A 26,979-nucleotide genomic window follows, 5' to 3' on the forward strand; every position below is an offset into this window, starting at 1 on the left:
GTCCTGGACTAGGGTGTGCCTTCATTAAAATCAAATATGAAATTTTCTCATTTGCAAACGAAAAAAAAATCAACAAAAAAACTTCTCATTTTTAAGGGGTTTTTTTCATTTATGTTTCTTAAACCTTCAATATCTGAGATTATTTCAGATTTGTTGCTGGCTATCAACTAACATCAGATGATTTCAGATATTTTGCTGGCTAGCAGCAAAAGTATGTTCAACAAATAGGTAAGGAATACTAATACAAATATTCCAACAATGTTTCATGAGAACACAGGTCAGGTCATGAATGTCACAAGCTCATGAATGGACATTTCAAATTGTTTTGTAGTTGCAGCAGTCACTGCTAATTGCCTACCTTGGATCTATTCTCCCCTTCTTACTTAGTAAGAGAACTCCAATTTTGTTCAGGGAAACAAAGTACCCAACTAAATAACCTACACATTTCTTGGCCTCCCTCGCTCTGTGTTCATATGTAGGCACTGTCCCTTCCTCCTTCATTCTTCCTCTGTTTTTTTCCTTGACTGGAGAGCAAACCTGTTGCCTAAAGTTGCAGCAGCCAAAAGATGACAGAGCAGAAAGACCAGGAGCAAGACAGTAAGATGGAGGAATCATGAAATCACCATACCGCCTGTGGATTTCCTCTTTCCAGACTTACCATTATAGAAAATAATGTATATAAATGAATACATTTTTTAAAAAGCCCTTATCATATAAGCCACCACTGGTCACACCACTGATACATGCAAACGTAATTCCAATAGAATGATTGTGTGTAAATTTAATAAGATAAATATTTCTAAGCAATGGTCTTAAAAAATTTTGTGCTACATCAGAGACCACATGATAAAACTTATCAAGAGAATCATGACTTGCTGGTGCTCTGACACCTTTTTTTTTTTTTTTTTTTTTTTTTTTGAGACAAGGTCTCACTCTGTTTCCCAGGCTGGAGTGCAGTGGTGTGAACACGGCTCACTGCAACCTCTGCCTCCTGGGCTCAAGCGATTATCCCACCTCAGCTTCCCAAATAGCTGGGCCTCAGCCTTCTGAGTAGCTGGGGGAACACAGGTGTGGACCACCATGCCCAGCTAATTTTTGTATTTTTTGTAGAGACGGGGTTCACCATGTTGCCCAGGCTGATCTTGAATTCTTGGGCTCAAGCCATCTGCCCACCTCAGCCTCCCAAAGTGCTAGGATTACAGGCATGAGCCACCACACCCAGCTGATTTCTAACAAATTTGAGAACAGAATCACTGCCTTAGCTTAAACCCAATACAGAAGGAATCTATTTTGGGATCATCTTCTGAATGTTCTTTGTTTTCAAGTATTCTGTACAGTACCAGGCATCAAGAGGACATTCTACTACCTGTCAATGATTATGATGATTACCCACCTGCCTTCCTGAAACCAAAATGGAAATTCAGTAAAATGGATGAGCCATTACTAAGGCCCTCAAAAATGAATTCTCCAAATAGAAATGTTTTACACAAAGAAGTACTCACAAGAGTTGCTCAGAACAAAATATTTTGCTCTTGTTGCAAATCTGCCCCACAATTCTCAAAATGTAAAACTTGTCTCGAGAATTTCATTAACATTTCAAAGCTCAGAAACAATACACACTAGTGGGAGAAACTCTGCTTTCTATGAACCTGAGCTGCCCAAATTCCCAACTTCTGGCAGCAACAACTAGGTTCAGGCTCTGATTCAAAATGAGATCCAGCAGCCTTCCAGAATGATACGACTTTTCTACCACCCTTCCGTTAAAAAAAAAAGGTAGTTTTGGGGATCTTATGAGTTAGCTAACACTCACGGAGAGCCAAAAGGAAATAAACTTCATTAGATGTTACAACAGAATTCAGGGTTTCTCAGTCTGGGCACTATTGACATTTGGAACCAGATAATTCTTTGTTGTAGGGAATATCCTGTACACTGGAGGTTGTTTAGCAACAGTCCTGGCCTCTGCCCACTAGATGCCAGTAGGACCACACCAGCTCTGACAACCAAAATTGTCTCCAGACATAAGCAACCACATCCTGTGGAGGGGAGAGGGGGGAAGGGGGCAAAACTGTCCCCAGTTGAAAACTACAGTAAAGGGAAAGCAAACACTTTACATCTAATTCTCTGACACAATCACTACAAGGAAAATTAGTCAAATAATCGGCAATCTCAAAAGATCTCAACATACTGCCACAGCTATTCTCCATTTCAATAGAGGGACCTAAATATATTGATTCCAAGTTTATGTTAAATCCCCCACCTTTAATAGTACCTTAACCTCCAGCAGGCCTCACTTCCTCCTTCTTCCTATAGCAACTCTTCTTCTTCAAGGTCAAAGCAACCTCAGATCCAGTGGCTTTTTTCTTAAGTCCTCCAATCCTTTTCTTGACCCTTCTAGAGCAGGTGACACTTCTGGCCTCCCCTTGTAACCAAACAGTCTTCATTATCCCCGCAATTTTCTGACCTCTTTTCATTTACCCACTCCTTTTTCCTTCTCCTACTGCCCAGTCCGTGTCAATAACACTCTTAGAACTTATCTCCAACTTAATCAACTCTCCAGATTAACCAAAGTGTGGCATTCTCTATAAAACCTACAGAGCAATGCCTATGGCACAATGAATTCTCAAGGCTACTAGGCCCTCTCTAGAACATCCATGAGCACTTTAGCTCCAACCAAGGTAGCTGTTCTTGTGCTTCAAGAGTCAGTTACCCAGCCTATGTAGTTGTTACTACAATTATGTGATTTCAACATTTCATATGAGTGAAAATAAATTACTTCTATGAAAACTAAATTCAAAGACTTGAATAAGGTGAGCTACTTTTTAAAAAAAACCTACAGTTGCATTTAGAATTCTGCATCCACAAGTCTTTAGCTTCGTTTTTAAAGGGATTAAAACTGGAATTTGTTATCAATGCATTATACAAGTGGTTTGTTCAAGAAAGAGGAGGCCAGGTGCGGTGGCTCACGTCTGCAATCCCAGCACTTTGGGAGGCCAAGGCGGGCAGATCATGAGGTCAAGAGTTCAAGACCAGCCTGGCCAACGTGATGAAACCCTGTCTCTACTAAAAATACAAAAATTAGCTGGGCGTGGTGGCACGAGCCTGTAATCCCAGCTACTTGGGAGGCTGAGGCAGGAGAATTGCTTGAACTGCGACCCAGGAGGCAGAGGTAGCAGTGAGTAAGATCGTGCCACTGCACTCCAGCCTGGGCTACAGAGCGAGACTCTGTCTCAAAAAAAAAAAAGAAACTATTCTCAAAGAAAAATTATGGGCCCTCTTTCAAAATATTTAATAAATATGTATATGTTAAAATAAAATGTTACATGCACTTATGAACCATTTTTGTGACTCCCTACTTTAAATAACTTTCTCAATTAACCAAATAACTACCAGATTCTTATGGGACCAAGACAAAAGGATCCCTACTGTATAGTAAATGTTCTGCCTTCAACCATCCCATGTGTCATCTCATTTTGTTCATTCTCTGGCAGTATTCACATTCACACCCACCACTTCGAGTCTTCAAACCTGGTTTTCCCAACCATATTAAAGCCATGTCATCTGTTTTTGCTAGTGCTATTTCCAGTCTTCAGAGCATTGCTGGGGAAAGTCCTATAAATTAATGTTCCCTAAGGCCTTATTAACATGTGGAAAACTTTAATTCATCTCTACTGGATTCTGTATTGACTCCCCACAGAGTATGTTCAAACTTTTCACCTTGTCCTTTAAAAAAATTTGTCATGAGTTTATACTGACTGTCTAGATGTTAGTAGTATTTGGAGAAATCTGCCCTTTTTCAGAAAAGCAAACCAATCCAATCTGACAGGACCCTGCTGGATGGTTTCACTCCCAGAACAAGGCCAGTTCGTTCTTGAACATGTACCCAACTGCCTACAAAACAATTCCACGATCTCTATACTGAAAATAGCAGAAACATTTAAAATATTTAAACATTTGAAATATTGCACACCAGGAAATGGTGTGGTACAACTATGGAATATTATAAAGCTATTTAAAGATGTATATTATATAATATGGAAATAAGCTTATGAATGTTAAAGTGAAAATGCAGACCACAAAACTATATACACAGACTATGATTTTATATGAAAAACCTGCCAGGCACTGTGATGCAGGCCTGTAGTCCCAGCTACTTTGGAGGCTGAAGCAGAAAGACCAGGAGTTGAAGATCAGCTGGGACAATATAGTGAAACCCATTTCAAACACACACATACACACATACACACATACACACACACCATACATATAAGATAATCCAGCCAGGAATAAACAAAACCGGTAACAGTAACCTGTTACAGCAGTTGAACAATGAGTGATTTCTCCCCTTTTCAAGTTTCTATATTGGTTATTATTTAATGGGGAAAAAAAAAAACCTCAATCTGATTTCAAAGACAACCCCAGAGACAGTTTGCTATATCACAGATGAAGCATAAGTTTAGATATCAGGAAGGGCCAAGTTCACGTGGTAGTTCTCCTTTTAGAATAATACTTTCCCTTGATATTGTAATGATTAGATAATGTATTCAAAAGCAATCGCACCTAGAACAAGTAGTTATACAACAAATATTCACTTTTTTTCTTTTCCCAGATATGACTTCAACTCCCAACCAATCTGAGGGGCACCTCTAATGACACAAATCACTGAAAACACATTTCAGGGTATAAAATCAAGCAATAGATTTAGCAAATGTTGACTTCAAGTCCCAGGAAATCAGAAGAATTAGAAATTAAATCCTCTTCAACTTGTTTACTAATCATATTAGTTATCTTCTAGTATAAAGATATGAGGAGGAAAAAGAAACTTTACCTAATATTTTATGATACAAAACCAAAAGCAGTTTACATTAATATTAAAAAGCATCAACTGGAGAGATGGCTAAAACTTCTCTAAGCTATACTTAACGAAAGAAATTTCACATATGCCACACAATTGTCTGACTCCAATATTTTTCATTCCATTTTGCATACTACTGCCAACTACCCTTTGTTAAACCACATTGCTCCTGTCAATCCTCCACCCCCACTCCTGCAATCTTCCCCCGCTGCCTACTTTAATTCTAAATGCCTGTATCAGGACTCTCCAGGCAAGGTGACAGGGAGAACAACTACTGCAAGATCAGATGGAAGAAAAGGCCTGGGTACAGAGTTGAGTGTTTAAGTCTCCCAGGGTCTTTCCAGGCCTCGCCAATCCTAGCCAAAGATCTCAGAGCTGTGACACTCTCTTCCTCACGGATGTTTCTGATCTCTGGGGTTCTGACACTAGCTTGGCAAACCATAAACTGAATCTGTTATGGTGCGGTTATTAAAATTAATGATGAAAAATCTCTACATTTCCTGACATGACACATTTAAAGTCAGGCTTTTTAAAATGTATGTAACACAAACTTTTTTTAATGCCTATTTTAAAAATCTGGAAGGTATACCCACCAAAATAGGAACCACAGTTATCTCTCGGTAGAATTTAAGCCTTCTTCATTATTCTGTATTTTTCTGAATTGAGTTTTACAACAAACTTGTATTACTTTTAAAATCAAATAAAACAATTATATGCTACAGTATATAAGAACCTTGAAAATTATGTAGGCAGGGTGCAGTGCCTCACGCCTGTAATCTTGGGAGGCCAAGGCAGGAGGATTGCTTGAGCCCAGGAGTTTGAGATCAGTCTGGGCAACATGGTGAAACCCCCATGCAAAAATTTGCCAGGTGTGGTGGCACATGCCTGTAGTCTCAGCTACTGGGGGACTGACATAGGAGAATCACGAGCCGGAGGTCAAGGCTGCAGTGAGCCATGATTGCACCACCACACTCCAGCCTGGGAACAGAGATCTTATCTCCAAAAAAAAGAAAAAGGAAAAGAAAATATTATGTTAAAAGAAATAACTCAGGCACAAAAGGCTACACATTGTATTATTCCATTTATATGAAATATCCAAAATAAATAAATCCACAGAGAAAGTCTCTATGTGGTTACCAGGGGATGGGGGTGAGTAGTAGTGGGACTGACTGTTAACAGGTAGAAACTTTCTGGGGTGATAGAAATGTTCTATAATTAGATGGTAGATAGTGATGATCACTGCACAATATAGTAAATGTACGAAAACCACTGAATTGTATACTTTAACATGCTGAATTTTACATTATGAAAATTATCTCAAAAAAATAGAAATAATTTTTAAATCATATAAATCATGCTGCTTAAACTTTGGAAAAATTGAAATAAAAAATTAAAAACAGGCATTATAATATGTTTTTTAAGAGGGACACCCTGGCATCAGACCACCTTGTCCAGCATCCCAGCCCTACCACTTATCACAGCTGTGTGAGCTTAGTAATTTACCACCTGTGCCTCCATTTCTTCAACTACAAAATGGGGACAATAACAGCACCTATCTCAAAATTCTGATGGAGGACTAAAGATATGGAAAGCACTTAGAGCAAAATAATAATACACATAATAAGTAATCTATTAAGTGTAAGCTACTATTGTTTTTTATTAGCACCAGTTCTGGAGAAGGTATAGAAAAATGAGCACTCAAACCAACTGTGGAAGTACATAGTGGCACAACCTCTCATGTGTCCATATGCATTGCCATTTTAATTGTCTTTATCCTTTTACCCAACATTTCCAGGAAACTGTAACAGATATAAAAGAAAAACATACAAAAACTATGTCCAAGATTGTTAACGTCAGCACTTTCTGTAAAACCAAAGTAGAAAACAATCTAAATGTCTATCTTTTGGGAATTAAATTATTGACATAATACTACACAGACTTTGGTAGAAACACATGTAGTGATATGAAAAGACAACTAAGACCTATTGTGAAAAAAAAACACATTGTAAAACTATACATACAGTTATAATCCCATTATTTTGAAACATATACCTGTTTACATATATAAGATTTTGCAGGTATACTCAATACATTTCCTTCATTAAACTATTTTTTAAATCAATAATTAATCTAAACACAAGAACAATGTCCTCTGGTTCTATTTCTAACCACTATCCCTTAGTGTCTGCAACACTAAGTAGAATAGGAGGTAGCCAGAACCCAGAGAAATCACCCACAAAGACGAAAATCTACACAGCAACTTGCATACTGGCACTGAAAAACCTGGTATTAATGATTTTAAAAGATAATTTTTTAAAGACTTCACAAAATTCTGGTGCATTAGAAAGAGTTCCAGACTTGGGGTTCCAATTATTTGATTAAGTAAAAGTAACTATATGATCTTGACCAAGTGCTAAATCTGAGAATCCCAGTTTCCTAGAATTAAAAAAAAAAAGGAGCATAATAATCCCTTATAGGATTCCAATGGTTATAAGAGATCCTTATAAAAGAACACTGCAAACTATGAAGAAAACTGACTGTTACTCTGGCTGAAACCACCAAAAACAAACTTAAAAAGACACTACCATAACCAGAAACCCTGACAAATTTTGTTGTAAAACATTGAATAATTTTTTTTAAACTAGGTCTAAATAAATGGGAATTAGGATGTGCTTATGGTATAACTTGAAGTAAACAATGGTAAACACAAGTGTACCACCTAGAAAACACCTCAAACCACTTTAGAGAGAGAAGGAGGCTGGGCACAGTGGCTTAAGCCTGCAATCCCAGCACTTTGGGAAACCAAGGCAGGCAGATCACCTGAGGCCAGGGATTTGAGACCAGCCTAGCAAACATGGTGAAACCCCATCTGTACTAAAAATACAAAAGAAAATTAGCCAGGTATGGTGGTGGGCAGCTGTAATTCCAGCTACTCAGGTGGCTGAGGCACAAGAATTGCTTGAACCCAGGAGGTATAGGTTGCAGTGAGCCAAGATAGTGATACTGTACTCCAACCTGGGTGACAGAGTGAGACCCTGTCTCAAAAAATACTAATAAATAAAAATTAAAAATTTTTTTAAAAAGAAAACAAAGAGAAAGAAGAAAAAAAGCTATAGAAAATGAATACAGGACACTAAAAGATTGAGCTGACTTGTGAACAATAAAGAATCTAAATATATCAACTGGGCTATAAACAACAGAATTGATACAGCAACATCAGCAGTTTAGTTTCACGTGCAAAACAATATTAAATGAAAGCTGACAAGGCAAAAATAAACTGAACTTAAAAATTCCTAGCCAGGCACAGTGGTTCATGCCTGTACTTTGAGAGGCTGAGGCGGGAGTATCACTTGAGCCCAGGAGTTCGAGACCAGCCTGGGCAACATAGAGAGACTCCGTAACTACAAAAGATAATTTTTAAAAATTAGCTGGATATGGTGGCACACGCCTGTGGTCTCAGCTACTCAGGAGGCTGAGGTAGGAGGATCAATTGAGCCTGGAAGGTCAAGGCTGCAGTAAGCCATCATGCCACTGCACGCCAGCTTCGACAACAGAGAGAGACATTGTCTCAAAAAATAAAAATAAAACATCCCCAAAGGAGATCTGACCTCTGAACAACAGTGGCTCCAGCATAAACAGAAAATGCAAAGCAAAACAACATGAATATTTTTTTAAAAGTTCAGGCCGGGTGCTGTGGCTCACGCCTGTAATCCCAGCACTTTGGGAGCCCGAGGCGGACCAATTATCTGAGGTCAGGGGTTCAAGACCAGCCTGGCCAATATGGTGAAACCCCATCTTTACTAAAAATACAAAATTAGCTGGGCATGTTGGCACGCGCCGGTAATCCCAGCTACTCAGGAGGCTGAGGCAGGAGAATTACTTGAACCTGGGATGCAGAGGTTGTAGTAAGCCGAGATCATGTCATTGCACTCCAGCCTGGGCAAAAAGAGCAAAACTCAAGTTCAAAAATTTTCTGATGAAAAATGAAATAATTTAGCATAAACACTGAGATTAAAGAAGAGAATGGCAATTATCCCAGATTTCCTCTTCATATTTTTCCATATTCCTCAAATTTTCTACACAGATTATATACTGCTTTTATAACAAAGAAAAAAAGGTGTGGGTTTTTTCCCTTTTTTAATCCATGGAAAAGACAGACTCGGAATATTTGCAAAAAAAAAAAAAAAGAGAGAGAGAGAAATTGAGCTGTGGTTGAAAATATAATAACCTGCCAAAGTTTTTAAAGGTACAAGAATATGTTAAGAACTTTAGAACCTTAAATGACTTCTGAAAAAATGACAAGGCTGCTGAGCCATGGAAAATACATGATACTTTTTTAAAAATTAATGAATTTGAATAGTAGCAAAGGAATTACAATAAATTAAGTTACCTAATAAACTAAAAGCATATACGGAGAGAATTTTCAGATTTAAGTATAGAATTTCCAAGTACATGAGAAGTATGCCAAGCCCCTAAATGCTCAAGAAGCTAATAATAGAATTATACGAATAAAGAAAATAGTTAAGACAATGTTTCTAACAATGTTAAAAATGAAGGGGGATAAATAGGTTGAAGTTATCTCCCAATCCAGCTTAAAAGAAATTGAGAATTTAAATTCCATTAAAGAAACCACATATATAGGGAAAATGAAGGATAACAAATAGGAACTTAAATGAAGATGGTTGGTTATAACAAAGAAGACAATAACAAAGGTTGGTGAGGATGTGGAAAATGGAATGTTCACACATAGCTGATGAAAATGTGAAATGCTGCAACCATTTACAATAGTTTGGCAAATCCTCAAATGTTAAACATAGAGTTTTACATAGACAGCAGTTTGGCAAATCTTCAAAATGTTAAACATGGAGTGACCACGTGACCCAGGAATTCCACTCCTAGGTGGAATACATACACCCAAGAAATATGAAACCATGTATTTACACAAAAACTTGTACATGAATATCCAAGGTGGCATTATTCATAATAGTCAAAAAGTGAAAACAAAAAAATGTCTATCAATAGATGAATGGATACTGAATGGATAAACAAAATGTGGTATTATCGAGACAATGAAATATTATTCAGTCAAAAAAAAGGAATGAAATTCTGATACATCCTACAACATGGATTAACCTTAAAAACATCATGCTAAGTGAAAGAAGCCAATTATAAAAGGTCATATTGTATGATTCCATTTATATGAAATGTCCAGAATAGACAAATCTACAGCAAAAGATAGTAAATCATGGCCAGGGTTGGTGGCTCATGCCTGTAATCCCAACATTTTAGGAGGCCGAGGCAGGCAGATCACTTGAGGTCAGGAGTTTGAGACCAGCCTGGCCAACACAGTGAAACTCCGTCTCTACTAAAAATACAAAATTAGCCAGGCGCAGTGACAGGCACCTGAATCTCATGCTGAGGTATGAGAATCTCTTGAACCGGGGAGGCGGAGGTTGCAGGGCGCCAAGATCACACCACTGTCCTCTAGCCTGGAGGATAGAGACTGTTTCAAAAAAAAAAAAAGTACGTCAGTGGTTGCCTAGGGCTGGATGAGGAGAGGTGGGGATTGGGGAGTGACTGCTAAAGAATGTAAAGTTCCTTGGCCAGGCACGGCGGCTCACGCCTGTAATCCCAACACTTTGGGAGGCCGAGGCAGGCGGATCACCTGAGGTCAGGAGTTCAAGACCAGCCTGGACAACATAGTAAAACCCCGCCTCTACTAAAAATAAAAAAATTAGGCGGGCATGGTGGCGGGCGCTTGTAATCCCAGCTATTCAAGAGCCTGAGGCAGGGAGAATTGCTTGAACCCAGGAGGCAGAGGTTGCGGTGAGCCAAGATCGCACCATTGCACTCCAGCCTGGGCAACAGAGAGAGACTCCATCTCAAAAAAAAAAAAAAATGTAAAGTTCCTTTTGGAGGAGATGAAAATGTTCCACAACCTTGTGACTATAGTCGAAAACACTGGATTGTGCAATTTAGAAAAAAGATGATGATGGAGGGTAGCACAGATATCAATTACTTAATTTAATGTAAATGAGTTGAATGCCACTGAAAGCAGAATGATCTATAACTTTATTTGAAGACAAATCCCAACACCTAAAAACTAAAATATAAACACAAATCCAGAAAAGGTTGGGTCCTATGATAACTTCAAGACATACTTGAAATCTACTCTATACAAAGGTAAAAAGTACAACAAATTATGATACAAAATAATGTTCAATGTATATGTCCTACATACAATAACAAAAATATAAGAAAAACTGAAAAACTGTGAAAAATAAACCTATCATTATAAGTGGAAGTTTTACTATTTAATTAAGAGGAGATGACAAAACAAAAAATTTAAAGTATGGAACTAAAACATAAACTAACCTTCTCCCTTTGATAGGGGCCAACTTGACAGAGCCAAGTTCAGGGAAAAAAAAAAAAAAAAGACAGACAGACAGACGATAGAGAGAGAAAGAGTAGATATACAAAGAGAGACTTAAAGCAAATGTGGTAAAATCTTAATTGGGGAATCTGGGTATACTATTACAACATTTTTCTAAGTTTGAAATTACATGAAAATAAAGTAAACTTAAGTAAAAATAATAGTTAATATAACATGGAGACTGAGAAGTCAAGGAAATAACTCTTCTGGATAGAAGAATCTTTCACAAAATTTGTTTTCATACAAAGATACACCTTGTTTGTTTGTTTGTTTTTTGAGATGTTGTTTCTCTCTTGTTGCCCAGGCTGGAGTGCAACGGTGCGATCTCGGCTCACTGCAACCTCCACCTCCCAGGTTCAAGCGATTCTCCTGCCTCAGCCTCCTGAGTAGCTGGGATTACAGGCATGTGCCACCATGCCCGGCTAATTTTTGTATTTTTAATAGAGACGAGTTTTCGTCATGTTGGCCAGGCTGGTCTCCAACTCCTGACCTCAGGTGATCCACCCGCCTCGGGCTCCCAAAGTGCTGGGATCACAGGCATGAGCCACCACGCCTGGACGCACCCAGTTTTAATATGAAAACCCAGAGATTCCATATGACACATTCTTAGACCATAACGCAAAATCATGAAAAAACCCATCTGTGACATATATAAATTCATGTGTTTCACAACAATGAGAGAAATTTTATCATAAATGACAATGGAGTTAAAGAAACATAATGATCTATATCCACCTAAAGAATTTACAAAGAGACAAAAGGGAAAGTTTAAGGGATAAAATTAAGAAAAAAAAATAGACATAAAAACATCAGAGAGTGATTCAAGGACAATGGTATAATCAGAGATAGCAGGGTAGGTTTCAAATACAAAGGAGGAAGTGGATTCAAGGAAAGAGTTAAAAAGAAGAAAAATACAGTGGAAGTTACAAGGAGTACAGGCAGGAGAGGAGTTCAGACCAAAACACCTAGGTACTGGAGAAATAAGGTCTCCCATCCAAACATGTAATTGTGAATAACAGGAATGAGGGAATGTACACCAATTTGACTCTCCTCCAAACAGGCTCTCCATCTCAAATTAAGTGTATCACAACTCACCCCACCATCTATAGCAGAAGATCCAGAAGTTTAGGCAGAAAAAGATCAATAAAAGAGGCTGGCTGGTTGAGGACTCAGCAAAGTAAAGAGCTCATGCCTCACTAGACAGCACTGACTGATTTTTGCAATGTGGAAATAAAAGCCCAATGCTGACAGTACCTCCAAGTTTAGAAGAGAATGCAGGCCAGAGTGGTGGCTCACGCCTGTAATCCCAGCACTTTGGGAGGCCGAGGCGGGCAGATTACTTGAGGTCAGGAGTTTAAGACCAGCCTGGCCAATATGGTGAAAACCCGTCTCTACTAAAAATTCAAAAATTAGCCAGGCGTGGTGGCGTGCACCTGTAATCCCAGCTACTCTGGAGGTTGAGGCAGGAGAATCGCTTGAACCTGGGAGGCGGAGGTTGCAGTGAGCAAAGATCAAGCCGCTGCACTCCAGCCTGGGCAACAGAGCAAGATACTGTCTCCAAAAAAAAAAAAAAAAGAAAGAAAGAAAGAAAGAAAAGAAAAGAAGAAGAAGAAGAGTCGGCAGAAAAATAGATTGCCAAGTGAAACCTCCAGATTTTTAATGGCTAACAACCAATGTAACTTTTTTAAAAAACTGTGCAGGCTAGGCTGGGCGCAGTGGCTCACGCCTGTAATTCCAGCACTTTGGGAGGCCGAGGCAGGCAGATCACAAGGAGACCGAGACCATCCTAGCCAACATGGTGAAACCCCGTCTTTACTAAAAATACAAAAATTAGCTGGGCGTAGTGGTATGCGCCTGCAGTACCAGCAACTCAGGAGGCTAAGGCAGGAGAATCGCTTGAACCTGGGAGGCGGAGGTTGCAGTGAGCTGAGATCATGCCACTGCACTCCAGCCTGGTGACAGAGCTAGATTCCGTCTCAAAAAACAACAACAATTAAAAAAAAAAAAAAAAAACCTGTGCAGGCTAAACAAGTCCTCTCAATTCTTCCCATTTCTACCGTTACCTTTCATCGTACCGCCAGGCTCTTCCCTTCTCCATTCCATCTTCACCAATTTCAGACTTTGTTTTCTAAAACCATAATGTCACTCAAACCCTTTAAAAGCTTCTTGATGTCTTTGAACCAAATGCCAAAACTTCAGACGGGCCTTGAGGACCTTAATGTGGTGGCATAATCTCCTGCCTTAATCCCCGCAATTTAGTATTTCGAAAAGACTCCCTTCTCTTTTCCACCTTTGTGCCTTTCCTAAAGCTATTCCTTCAGCCTAGAATACCCTTCCTAAGAGGTATTCTATGTTCATTCATCTATGTTCAGCTTCTATGTTCATTCAGCCATTAATCTATTCCACAAATAAATATGTAATGGGAACCTAACTTCGTACCAGACACCAATCTGGGCACTGTCAATACAGTGGTAAACAAAACAGATAAAAATCTCTGCCTTCATAGAGCTACATACAGAGACAGAAAACAAGTAAAACGTATAGTATGTCACACAGGAAAAGGTGTCCTAGAGCAAGAAAAAGCACGAAGGAAGATTAGGATGTGAGAGAGACACCGTGGATGGAAGGTTGAGAAGGCTGTAATTTAAGGCACCACTGAAGGTGACATTAGAGCAAACAACTGTAGGAACTGGGACAAGACGATTCCAAGCCAAAGGAACATCAACAGCAAAGGCCTCAGGCAAAAGTGCGTCTGTTGTTTCCAGGTGATATTCTACTCTCCCCATACAGCCCAGCTTGAGTGCCACTTACTCCAGGAAACCAGTTTTGATTCCCACAAATCAGAATTATACATTCCCATGACACCACATCTGTATCTTCCTCAGGGCACCTTGTACAGTGGAAATCCTCTTTTCAAACATATACAAGAGTGATCATTGATCTATTAACCAAAAAAGTCAGTTAAGGCAGAAACCATTTAAAATGATATCTATTTTAGCCATTTTAGTCTTAAATACGTAATTATACATTCATTTCCCAATGTAGCACCAAGACCTTTTTTTTGAGTGTAAGTCTGCCAAACACAGTTCCCCACTTCCTTAGATAAATCACACCCATAATCCATTAGATCTACAATGTCCATTTTCCTTTCCTCTAAGTAGAACAGGGGCTTAAAAATACTTGCAGTGTTTTCTGGGAAATCCTTCCAAAAGTTTACAGGGTTTCTCCACTCTGTTTCAGTTGTCTTGACCATAATTTAATTCGTTCAGAGGCAATTCTTTCAGCTTCTTGTCTTTATCAAGTCTTTTCAAAGCATTTCATAAAAACAACTTTTTGTATTCATATTTCATCGATTTGAGTAATATTTATTAAATTATACTCATAATTACCACTGGTATAAATAAGTTTGAAAACAAATACAACTGACTCTTGCTTAGTAAGCAGAAAAATCAAATGACAAACAAGAGCCAACTTAGCATTTGAGCATCTCTGTGCTTGCTGTGGGAACTGATTAGTACGATTTACTAAGGGAATGATTACTCCAAGATGTCAAAATCAAGCCCAGCAAAGGATCTGAATAGACATTTCTCCAAAGAAGATATACAGATAGCCAATACATTCATTAAAAGATGCTTAATATCAATAGCCATTAGGAAAATACAAATAAAAACGACATTGATACATAACTTCACACCCACTAGGATGGCCAAAATCAAACAGACAGACAATAACAAGTGTTGGAGAAGATGCTGGAGAAATTAGGATCTTCAAACATTGCTGGTAGAAATGTAAAATGGTGCAGCCACTTTGGAAAACCGTTTGGTAATTCCTCAAAATGTGAAACACAGAGTTACCATATGACCAAGCAATTCCACTCCTAGATACATACACAACAGAACTGAAAACATGTGTCCACAAAAAAGTTGTCCATGAATGTTACAGCAGCATTATTCATAACAGCCAAAAAGTGAAAACAACTCAAATATCCATCAGTAGAGAAATGGATATGCAAAATGTGGTTTATCCATACAATGGAATATTATTTGGCCATAAAAAGGAATGAAGTTCTGATACACACTACAACATGGATGCACATTGAAAACATTATGCTAAGGGAAAGAAGCCAGACACAAAAGAACACATCTCATATGATCCCATTTGCATGCATATCTAGAATAGGCAAATCCATAGAGAGTAGATTAGTAGTAACCAGGGACTGGGGAGGCAAGGAATGTGGAATGACTATTAATAGCTATGAGGTTTCTTTTGGGGGTGATGAAAATTTTCTGGAATTAGAGAGTGGTGACAGTTGTACAATTTTGTGAATATATATAAATCCACTTAACTGTACCCCTTTTAAAAAATCCTATCTTGTTCGTGCTCAATAAATGCTTATTGATGGGGACTGCTGTGGGGAAGCAAGCCCAGATGTGGTAAACAGAAACTTCCACTGTATATATCTGTAAGAGGCTAACCACCTCTATAAGATTATAAGGCCCTTGAAAGCAGGGAAGCCTTCTCATATATTTCCCTTAACATCCAGTATATTAGATTACACTACGCAGTATTCAATCAAGGTTTGCTAAATTAATTATTATCCATCCACATTTTACACAACAGGGATCTAGAAGATAAAAGCCCTGCCCGAGATTCCCCATTAATTAGAAAAACTCACTTTTATTCCCGAGAATCCTGAATTGCCACAAATAAGGCACTTCTCATAATCTGACATTTATATCGTCCATTAATACCATTCCTACCACCATATAATAATCCAGAGGACCCACTTCTAGTTAAAACCCATTTCAAATTCTCTACCTTATATCTATCACGAAATGCCACTTACTGGTCTCTCAGTATGTTCTTCTACCTCTTTAACCATATTCCCTAAGGTAGAAATGCCCCACATGGTTAGTCTCATTTGTTCTTCTCAAATATCCCAGAGCCAAAAAGGACCATCATCATCTTCATTTCACAAATGAAAAACAAAGTCAGTCAGTCTAAGGTTACCTGGTCTCCTAAATTCAAGTTTATCTTTCTTCACATATGTCATGTATTTCCAAGCTTTTTTTCTCTTTGGATAACTGGGAACTTTCTGTTAAGTTAGCTTTAAAAAAAAATAAGCATAAATAAAAAAGATATAAAATCGAAGTTTTTCTTTTAATCTCAATAAGTCTAAAGTCCAGAATAAGTGGAGAACTGGGGCAAGAGGACAACAAAAGAAGTCTTGTTCCAGCCTGGGCATCATGGCGAAGCCCTGTCTCTACTAAAAACACAAAAAATTAGCCGAGTGTGGTGGCACGCACCTGTAGTCCGAACTACTCAGGAGGCTGAGTATCACCTGAGCCCAAGAAGTTGAGGCTGCAGTAAGCTGAGATTGCGTCACTACACGCCAGCCTGGGCGACAGGAATGAGACCCTGCCTCAAACAAACAAACAAACAAACAAAAAAGTCTTGTTGAGAACAAGAAGAGATAAACCAAAGGCCCATTGCTTAGGGAAGATGCAATATCAAGAGACAACAGGGCCAATTCCCTATGCTTCATCTTCATCAAGAAGCATGATCTTCAAGCTAGGGAGGTCAGAAATCTGATAAAAGGAAACCAGCTTCTAAGGTAAGTGGCATGGGTAGGGGACAGTAACAGAATACAGAGCTAGTTCAAAAGAATATGCTTTCTGATCCAAATAACTCACACTCCATGATGCTGAAAAAACTTTTACATCTGCCTTAAAAACTACCACAAATTATCTAAGCTACCTTGACAAGGTGCCAGAAGACCAGAAATTAAATAAATAGAAATAAACACATGCTCAAATTTCAAAAAAGGAGAAATGCAGGCCGGGCGCAGTGGTTCATGCCTGTAATCCTAGCACTTTGGAAGGCCGAGGTAGGCGGATTGCCTGAGCTCAGGAGTTCGAGACCAGAATGGGCAACACAGTGAAACCCCATATCTACTAAAATACAAACAATTAGCCGGGCGTGGTGGTGTGCGCCTGTAGTCCCAGCTACTCGGGAGGCTTGAGGCAGGAGAACTGCTTGAACCTGGAAGGCAGAGGTTACAGTGAGCTGAGATCATGCCACTGTACTCCAGCTTGGGCGACAGAGCAAGACTCCATCTCAAAAAAAAAAAAAAAAAAAAAAGGCGGAATGCAGATCCAGAAAAACATCTGTGGGTAAACCTGCTATGTAACTGCTGAAAAATTCTAAAATGGATAAATAAGTTTTCGAATACAGTAAAATGAGAAAGCCACCATCAGCTCTTTATTAAGGCAGGCTATACAACATGTGCTTTTTATTTAACAGGATTACTAAAATGGAAAAAGGGAGGATGACAGGATGATATATATACAGAACAATCTAACAAGACAATCTGAAAGAATCTTTTAAATAATAGGCTGGTGAACAAAATGCGAAAATGTTGAACAGCAGAAGCTCGAAAATCTGTTAAATTCAACTAACAGGATGCATAGCTAGTTGAACATCTGGTTGACTAACGTAACAACATCAACCAAGTTGGTAGAAAGTCTCCAGTAATATGTCGCAGGGTTCCATCCTTTTTCACAATCTAGACAACTTCTATTAATTTAATGAAGCCATAGAACTACTCTTCACATTTGCAAGTGAAAAAAACCTGTGAGTGACCCAACACGCACAGCCTGACCGAATCAGCTCCAGAAAGCTCACAGTAGGCTGAAATGATGGTCCAAAACCAAAAATGAATATCTACAGGGAATCGAGGGCTGTATTTAGTTTTAAAACTGAAATAGGCCGGGCGCGGTGGCTCACGCCTGTAATCCCAGCACTTTGGGAGGCCGAGGCTGGCAGATCACGAGGTCAGGAGATCGAGACCATCCTGGCTAACACGATGAAACCCCGTCTCTACTAAAAATACAAAAAATTAGCCGGGCATGGTGGCGGGTGCCTGTAGTCCCAGCTACTGGGGAGGCTGAGGCAGGAGAATGGCGCGAACCCGGGAGGCGGAGCTTGCTGTGAGCAGAGATCGCACCACTGCACTCCAGCCTGGGTGACAGAGCGAGACTCCGTCTCAAAAAAAAAAAAAAAAAAAAAAAAAAAAAACGAAATAGGCCAGGCACATTGGCTCACACCTGTAATCTCAACACTTTGGGAGGCCGAGGCGGGCGGATCACCTGAGGTCAGGAGTTCAAGATCAGCCTGGCCAACATTGTGAAACCCCATCCCTACTAAAAATACAAATTAGCCCGGCATGGTGGTGGGCACCTGTAGTCCCAGCTACTCCGGAGGCTGAGGCAGGAGAATCACCTGAACCCAGGAGCCAGAGGCTGCAGTCAGCCAGGATTGCGCCACTGCACTCTAGCCTGGGTGACAAAGTGAGACTCCATCTCAAAAAAAAAAAACATGACAGAGTAAACTTCAGTTTGTGGGGGGATACCTAGATAATAAAAGCTATTAAACAAACTGTGCACAATTTCGAGCTGCATTAACAGATGTGCGTGTCCAGACTGTATTACTATGGTTCTCAAACTTACCAACTAAAAAAAATTTTTTTCCATATGAATCGTTCCCAAATCTTCATCCTAAAAAGTTACAATAAGAATCTACAAGTATCATTTAGTTAAAACTCTAGCTTTAGACCCAGTTATTCAAGTATATCTTACTGCTAGAAAACATTTTATTTGATCAGCTTAATTTATTGACATTTATATCAGTGATGAATACGCTTGAAAGAAGACTCAGATATTACTAAATCCAAGTCTCTTTTTTAAAAGGAATGGAAACTAAGAGAAATTAAGTAACTTGCCACAAATTACACAGCTGCTTAACAAGGACCATGACCCCTAGATCAGTCCCCTTTTTCCCACACTGCGTGTCACCCACCCCTCCTCTTCAATGCATAGTACCCCAGGGTGACTAACTGAGCCCCAGGCTTCACACGCACACACACCACACAAAAACACAGGTTCACTTCTCGGGCCCTGGGACTTTCCTGCCCATACCCGAGGTCACTCCAAGCCCCTACATTCCATCTTAGAACCCAAAGCACACACACACACACACACACACACACACACACACAGTCGCTCTGCATCACCAACCCACATCCTCAAGGGTATCCATCCCTCTATTTCTTTTATTTCCTTTCTTAAAACTTGAACTATGCAAGTTAGAAAGTACACACAAAAACATCCCATCAAGACACACTATATTTTGCTAAGAACGAATTAGCTTAGCAAGAACAAATACCCGCGACACATTAGCTGGAAAAATATTGACATGGTGCGATCACTTACAAGTTTGATAATTAATATTTGTTACATAAAAAGGCACTCTAATATACAACTGGTTTTTATTCTTAAAGTATGATTATGATTATGTAGTAAAGCATTACCCCATATCCCGTTCAACATCAGAAAAATAACAGAAAAGTTTTTTCACGGATGGAAATGCTTTTAATGGACATGCCATTGTTTACTGTGCTCAAAACTGCCATTCCCCTCATAAAACATTACCATATGAAAATTATTAAAAGATTTAAGGCCTTCAAACCTAAATAGCGGGCCAAAGGCTTGCTTCATTTAGGGTAGCATAAGCATCTGCGCTGAGACTCTCTTGCTCCTTCCTCACTCTTCCAGAAATAATGCCCCTTCAAGAGCCCAAAAGTATAAAGGTTGTCCGGCAGATTCCCAGTGGCCTTATGTTCCTCCCTCCTCCCCCTACTCCGCCTTGGTTTAAAGAAGACAAGAGAAGGCTCCAGAATTGATAAAAGGGCAAGTTAGCAAGGATGTGGCTTATGATCACTAGCATCTGCTAGGCCAGCTCCAAGAAGACCCTCCACTCAAAAAATGAGACCGGAATGCCTGTCTTTGCCCCAGGGCCATAATCCTTGTGCGCCTCTGGGACCCCTTTAGAAATGAAGAGGAACTTTACTGCTGGGACCCTCCTCCCCAGTGTTATCCACTAAAGCCTCAGCAAGCTCTTTGTTCCCAACAGCTGTGGGGGGGCAAGCGGCCTTGGAGAGAGGGGAGAGGTCACTCCCTTGCTCCCCGCTGCTGCCAGTATCCAGGCCCTCCCGCAAAACACACACACACACAGGCACGACATCTTCCCTGGGACCCAATTCTCTCTTTCCACACTTTAATAACCCAGGGTTACACCTTGCTACACAAGGGCATTCCCTGAGACCTGATTTCCTCTTTCTACATCCAAACCCTACACAGGATGATGACTCCCAAGCCTCCTCCCCTTTGAAAAGACATAAATGGGGTTCGCTATAGGGCACCCATCCTTCCTCTTCAATGCATACCCCAGGGTGACTAACTGAGCCCCAGGCTTCACACACAACACACAAAAACACAGGGTCACTTCCTGGGCCCTGGGACTTTCCCCGCTCATATCCACAGACCCGAGGTCACTCTAAGCCCCCCTATCCCATCTCAGAACCCAAAGCACACACACGCGCGCGCGCGCGCGCACACACACACACACAGTCACTCTGCATCGCCAAACCGCGTCCTCAAGACAACCCGTTCCCTTTATCCACACGACCCCCACCCCCGAGACCCCAGTGCCTTAAGGAAGAATCTCCCCAGCACATCAGCACATGGTCACTCCCCTGCCCTCACCCCGCCCAGCCCCCTCGCCGTCTCCCACCCACCGCACTCTGCACACACACACACAGATCCCTGCCTGGGGCCGCCCTCCCTCCCCTCAGCCTTCACAACACAAACACGCGCTCCCGCGAGCACACCCACGACCACACCGGGAGCCCCTGCCGGCCGCTCAGCCGCGCCGGCCCCGGCCCCGGCCCCACCGCCTCCCCACACGCCGGGCCGCCCTCGCCCAGCCACTCGACACACTCGGACGCACCCACGGCCACTCCCATCCCCAGCGCCGGTCCCAAAGCCACACCGCACGCTCGCGCCCTGCCCTCCGCCCTCGCTCACCCTCGGGCCCACCCCTGGGACCCCCACGACGGGGTCTTTCCCAGCCCGGCCGACCGCAGGGACCACGAGGGAGGCGGCAACGGAGGGGTGGGAAGACCTAGGGCCGGCTCCGACCGGTCCTACCTGAGCAGTTGATGCTCTTGCCTTTGCCGCCGGGACAGTCCCCGCCGCTGCCGCTGCCGCCGCCACCACCCGGGGGCTGGTTGGACGCGCGGCTCCCGGGCAGAGAGAAGGCGAAGAGCAGAAGCACCGACGTGTAGCAGCAGAAGGCGAGCGGAGGCGCGGCAGGCAGCCGGAGCGGCGCCTCAGCGGCCGCGGCGCCCATGACTGGTGCCCCTGGACGGCGGGAAGCGCAGGGAGCCGCAGGCCGGGGGCATCCAGCCGCGCGCCCAGAGCCCCGCCGCTGCCTCGGTGCCTCCTAGCAGCCGCGCCGCTGAGCCGGGGAGCAGCCCGTCAGCATCCCCGCCCCACCCGCAGCGCCCGCCAGGCCCGGGCCCGCGGCGCTCGGGACGGAGTCGGTGGGTCCGGGCGCGTGCGAGGGTCGCGGGCGCGCAAGGGTGCGCGCGAGGGTGCGAGCCGGCGTGGGGGACACCGCGGCGAGGGGAGCGGGCGGGCGCGCGCGCGGCGGGCGGGGGTCGCGGGCCGGAGGCAGGCCCAGCCTCTTGCTCGCCTCCTCGCCTTCCCTTTGTGTCCGTGGCCGTTGCCACCGCGTCACAAAGACCCCGGCCCGCCCGGTGAGGGGCGCGTGACGGAGCCGCCGGCGGGAGGGGTGGCTGCGACCCCGCCCCGCGCACACCCCCAGCTCCCGCGCCCACAGCTCCGCCCCCGGCCGCGGCCGGCGCCGCCTCCAGGGGAGCTATTGTTCCTGCGACAGGGCAGGGGCGCGGGGGCCGGGGTTGGGGCCACCCCTCGGGGGTAGGCTGCACCGTAACAGACTTGTTTGCCGCCCTTTGTGAGCTGTTTTTGAAGCGTTTCCTTCGCCCAGCAGCAGGGCTGGGAATGAGGGCAGGTGGTCTGTCATATATCTATAATAGTTTTTAGGTGGAAGAAACTGAGTCACGGAAGAGGTAAAGGTGACTTGTCCAAGGTTGCATACCAAGAAATGGGCAGGACCAGGATGGGAGCCCAAGTTCTGACTCTAGCCATGCAGTTCTCAGAGATGTTGGGTGAATGGTTAGATTTCTAGGTTCCTCATCCCCACCTCATTCCCGTAGACTCACATACAACTGAGTGAAAATAGTTTTACAAAAGTCTGTGTTGCCCTCTCCCCCTAACAAAAGCTGAGATTCAGAGAGGATTTTCTAATATACAAGGCCTGGTGAAAGCTCTTTATGTGCATTCTCTTCAATTATTTTTTTACAGGCCTCGGAGGGAGTTTTCATTCTTATCTCCATTCTACAGATGAGGAAGTAGGGACCCAGAGAGGCAAGGTGATCTGACTCCCAGTCCAGTGCTCTTCCTACCACATCCTGCTAGGTGATACCTAGACATAGGTACTAAGATCATGGACTGAATTGTGTGAAAGTCCTCTGCCTTTTTCATTCTATTATATTGCATCCCACCCCAGAAGGAATTTTAAGTCTCATTGAAAAACTGATCAATTTGATTCATAAAATTAAGAAATGTGTGAAAAGCCACCACAAGCAAAGCCATATTAGGAAAAATGTCTTCAGTGCAAATATGAGACAATATACTTAATATAAAGTTATATGTCAAGAAGAAAAAGTTGACATAATAGAAAAATAGGAAGCTTGACTCTTATTCACAAAAAGTACAGACAATAAATACATGAAAACAGATTTGAACCCACTAGTAATAAAAGATTAAAACCACAAAACTCTGGCCAGGGGCAGTGGCTCACACCTGTAATCCCAGCACTTTTAGAGGCCGAGGTGGGCGGATCACCTGAGGGCAGGAGTTCGAAACCAACCTGGCTAACATGGTGAAACCCCGTTTCTACTAAAAATAGAAAAAATTAGCCGGGCATGGTGGCGCGCACCTGTAACGCCTATAATCCCAGCTACTCAGGAGGCTGAGGCAGGAGAATCGCTTGAACCCGGGAGGTAGAGGTTGCAGTGAGCAGAGATTGCACTATTTCACTCCAGCTTGGGCAACAAGAGCAAAACTCCATCACACACACACACGCACACACAATTATTTTCCCTTTGGATGATTAACAAGAGTTAAAAGAATTGGCAGACTGAGCACTACTAATTTATACATTTTAGGAGGGCAATTTGACTATGTATCAAAAAACCTTTAAAATATGTTTACTCTTTAATCTAGTAATTCCATTTATTGGAATTTATCTAAAGGATAACTGGATAAGCACACAAAAATGTATACATTAGGATGTTCATCACAGCCTTTATAACTTAAATGTCCATCAGTGGGGACGAAAGTACGGTACCTCTTAGTACAATGGAGTATTATGCAGCTTTAACAATGATGATAATTAGGTTAGCGTTTACTGACGTGGAAAAATTAGGATACTGATGAGTAATAGGAAAACCCTATTTTTCTAGAATATATATAATGTGTACACACCCATAGGAGAAAAAAGTGAAGAACACTATACAGCAATATATTAACAGTGGTTATGTCTGAAAGACCAGCTTATGAGTAATAATTACCTATAATTACCTGTTCTTTATATTTTTCTCTGTGATCTGAATTTTTATCTTTTTTTTTTTTCTAACAGGGTCTCACTTCATCACCCAGGCATGATCACAAGACTCTGTCTCAAAGAAAAAAAAAAAACGATTTTAAATTGTACTTTCATCATACTTTTTATACAAATAAATTCACATTTTTTAACATTTTATTAAGACTCGCCTGACACGTCTAAACTGTTAGTGGCATGCCAAATGTTACAACTAAAACTGAACTTCTGGCTTTTCTGAATATTGTGGGATCTCAGGTTCCTAACTGCTAAGCCACAGCTAAGGCTTTTTCCCAGAACTTCAGCAGCTTCTCTGCTAAGCTTGACCTCTTCCATGCTTCATTCCTGACCTGTGTCTTGGCTCTCCAAGCCCCAGTATTCTGCCTTGAATTTTCATTTCACTGCTCACCATAGCCCAGGCAGAAATACTAAGAGAAGTCAACCATTAAATAAAAAGCAAAAAATCGGCGGGAGTGGGTGGTTCACATTTGTAATCTCAGCACTTTCTGAGGCCGAGGCAGGAGGATTGCTTGAAGCCAGGAGTTCGAGACCAGACTGAACAACATAGTGAGACCTTGTCTCTACAAAAAAAAAAAAAAAAATTTAATTAGCCAGTGTGGTGGTGTGCACCTGTAGTCTTAGATATTCAGGAGGCTGAGGTGAGAGGATCACTTGCACCCAGGAGTTCAAGGTTACAAGTGAGCTATGATCATGCCACTGTACCACCTGGGCACTGGGCAACAGAGCAAGTAAAAAAAAAATCCTGGGGCCATAAGTCACAAATTAATTTACATCTGCATCTTTCCCCAAATCAGCTAAAACAAATTCAATACAGATTTCTTGAAAAGAACTCTGCTTCAGAAACAGAATTTGTCTGACTTTGATCATATAATCTCAGAGAGGGAAAAGGTTGTTAGAGGTGAATTAATGTAACACCCATGACATGCCTTAATACTGGTGACCCCAAAATATCAGATAGCAAAAGGCTGTGGGACTCACTACCTAAATACCACCCAGTGAATTTTAACAGAATGTAGATTTCTGAACAGTACTCCAAACATTCTAGGTGATGCCCAAGTATCTCTTATTTATTTTAAAGTTGTCTAGATAATTCAGATGCACTGTCAAGTATGGAAAACCCTGACCCTGATCAGTCAGCTATTGCTCCCTAACAAACCACCATAAAATCTCAGCAGCATGCCACAAGGAGCATTCATTTCTCATAGGTTTAGAGGTTGACTGGGGGTTGGCTGGTTGATCTAGGCTAGGCTTGGGTGGATGGCTTTGCTTCAAGATACAGGTTCAGCTGGGTTTGGCTCCTATGTGCTGGTTGAGCTCTGGTTCACTATTCCAGTATTCATTCTGGGGATGGGACCCAGGAAGAACTCTTGTCACGGAGATGGCAGTGGTACAAGGGGGCACACCCAACTGTGCTAGCACTTTTTACACACTGCTTGTATATGTCTGCTAAAATCTCACTGGCTAAGATCAGTCCTATAGCCGAGCTCAAAGACAAGGGATAGGGAAGTTTATTCTCCTTATGGAGGTAAGTGAGAGGGAGTAAATAGGAAGTGAATATTTTAAAACAAAAATCTATCAGAGATCTTATATTGAACATCATTAGTTATGCTCTACCAGAATGTTTTCAGTTCCAAGTAACAGAAAACCCCAATCCAAGTTAAGGTAAACAAAAAGGGATTTATTGGCTCAGGTTTTTAAAAAAAAATGCCAGAGGTAGTGCCCTCTCTTATGAGTTGATTTCTGTTCTCAATTAAGCTTCACTCATGGAAAACATTGCATTCCTTCAAGAAACCCTTATGAGCATTTGCTGCACACCAGAGTAGCCTCTGTGGGCAAGAGATCCTGCCCTCACTGTGTGGGAGAGAAGGAGACACTTGAAAATTAACAACTACAACTCAGTGTGATAAATACTAAATATAAATGGAGTGAGGGTGGGGTAGATGTAAATGGCAAATCCCATCCCATACTCCCAGCCCTGCCAATATCCTGGCTTTCCTAGACCTCCTGCTGGAGGGTCCAGCTGCATAATGAAGTCCTGATAAACAGTAATGAGACACTTTGGGACTGACAAATTGGCCCCAGTAGGAGAGAGTCACAGTGCTTGACCCAGAAACAGGGGAAAGCAATGATTTATGGTGCAGCACTGGCAAAGCCTGGGGTTAATCTCTGATCCAATTTGTGAAACTGGACCCCAATTTCTAGATAGGGGGGTCTTTGTAAAATTGATGTTATTTATTCATTCAACAAATTTGTGCTGAAGGTCTACTCCTAGTGCCTGGGAATATACAATGGTAAGTACAGCAGACCTGGTCCCTGTCCTTAGGAAGTTTACAGTCAAATATTAATCAAACAGTTATACAAATAAAATTAAAATTGCAATATTGTTAACAAATGCTATGAAAGAGAAGGTCAGAGAGGTTTCCCTAAAGGAGTGATGCTTGTGCTAAGATCAGAAGGAGGAGTAGAAGTTAACCAGGTGAAGAGGGAGTGCTCCAGGCAGAGGGAACACTCCTCTGAGAGTAAGAGCATCTGAATGCCAGCCAGTTTAGTAAGAACCTAAAAAAACAAGGTCGGCTGGGCACGGTGGCTCACGCCTGTAATCCCAGCACTTTGGGAGGCCGAGGTGGGCGGATCACTTCAGGTCAGGAGTTCGAGACCAGCCTGGCCAACGTGGTGAAACCCCATCTCTACTAAAATTACAAAAAATTAGCCAGGCATGGTGGCAGGCGCCTGTAATCCCAGCTACTCGGGAGGCTGAGGCAGGAGAATCGCTTGTACCCGAGAGGCAGAGGTTGCAGTGAGCCAAGACCGCACCACTGCACTCCAGCCTGGGCAACAAGAGCGAAACTCCGTCTCCAAAAAAAAAAAAAAAAAAAAAGGCCAACTTATTTAGGACTTCATTTATTGATTCAACAAATATTTACTGAGCACCCACTATGATCTAGGCACTGTCCTAGATACAGAGAAACAGCAGTGAACAAAACAAAGTCTCCGATTCTCACAGAGCTTATGGTCTAATAGGGGAGACCTGATGATAATAATAATAATAATGTCAGTGGGAGAGAATAATTTTTGGGTTGAGCCATGA

At 41.9% G+C, this 26,979-nt stretch overlaps 1 protein-coding gene and 1 long non-coding RNA gene across 3 annotated transcripts in view; one reads left to right on the forward strand and one right to left on the reverse strand.

Annotated features, from left to right (window-relative positions):
* TMEFF1 (transmembrane protein with EGF like and two follistatin like domains 1) overlaps window positions 1-21,930 on the reverse strand; it is a 107,218-nt gene extending 85,288 nt beyond the window's left edge. Inside the window, exon 1 of the mRNA XM_001134837.5 lies at window positions 21,332-21,930. Coding sequence (XP_001134837.1) covers window positions 21,332-21,533 — 202 coding nt within the window. The 5' untranslated portion in view covers window positions 21,534-21,930. The remainder of the gene's footprint in view (window positions 1-21,331) is intronic.
* Window positions 21,640-24,032, forward strand: LOC134807645 (uncharacterized). 2 transcript variants are annotated; one of them, XR_010148617.1, is made up of 3 exons: window positions 21,640-21,726; window positions 22,571-22,701; window positions 23,910-24,032. It is a non-coding gene; the product is annotated as an uncharacterized LOC134807645 (long non-coding RNA). The 2 variants fall into 2 exon arrangements; XR_010148616.1 differs by lacking the exon at window positions 21,640-21,726 and adding an exon at window positions 21,938-22,275.
* The last annotated feature ends 2,947 nt before the right edge of the window (window positions 24,033-26,979 follow it).

Source organism: Pan troglodytes, chromosome 11, assembly GCF_028858775.2.
Source record: "Pan troglodytes isolate AG18354 chromosome 11, NHGRI_mPanTro3-v2.0_pri, whole genome shotgun sequence".
Classification (NCBI taxonomy): domain Eukaryota; kingdom Metazoa; phylum Chordata; class Mammalia; order Primates; family Hominidae; genus Pan; species Pan troglodytes.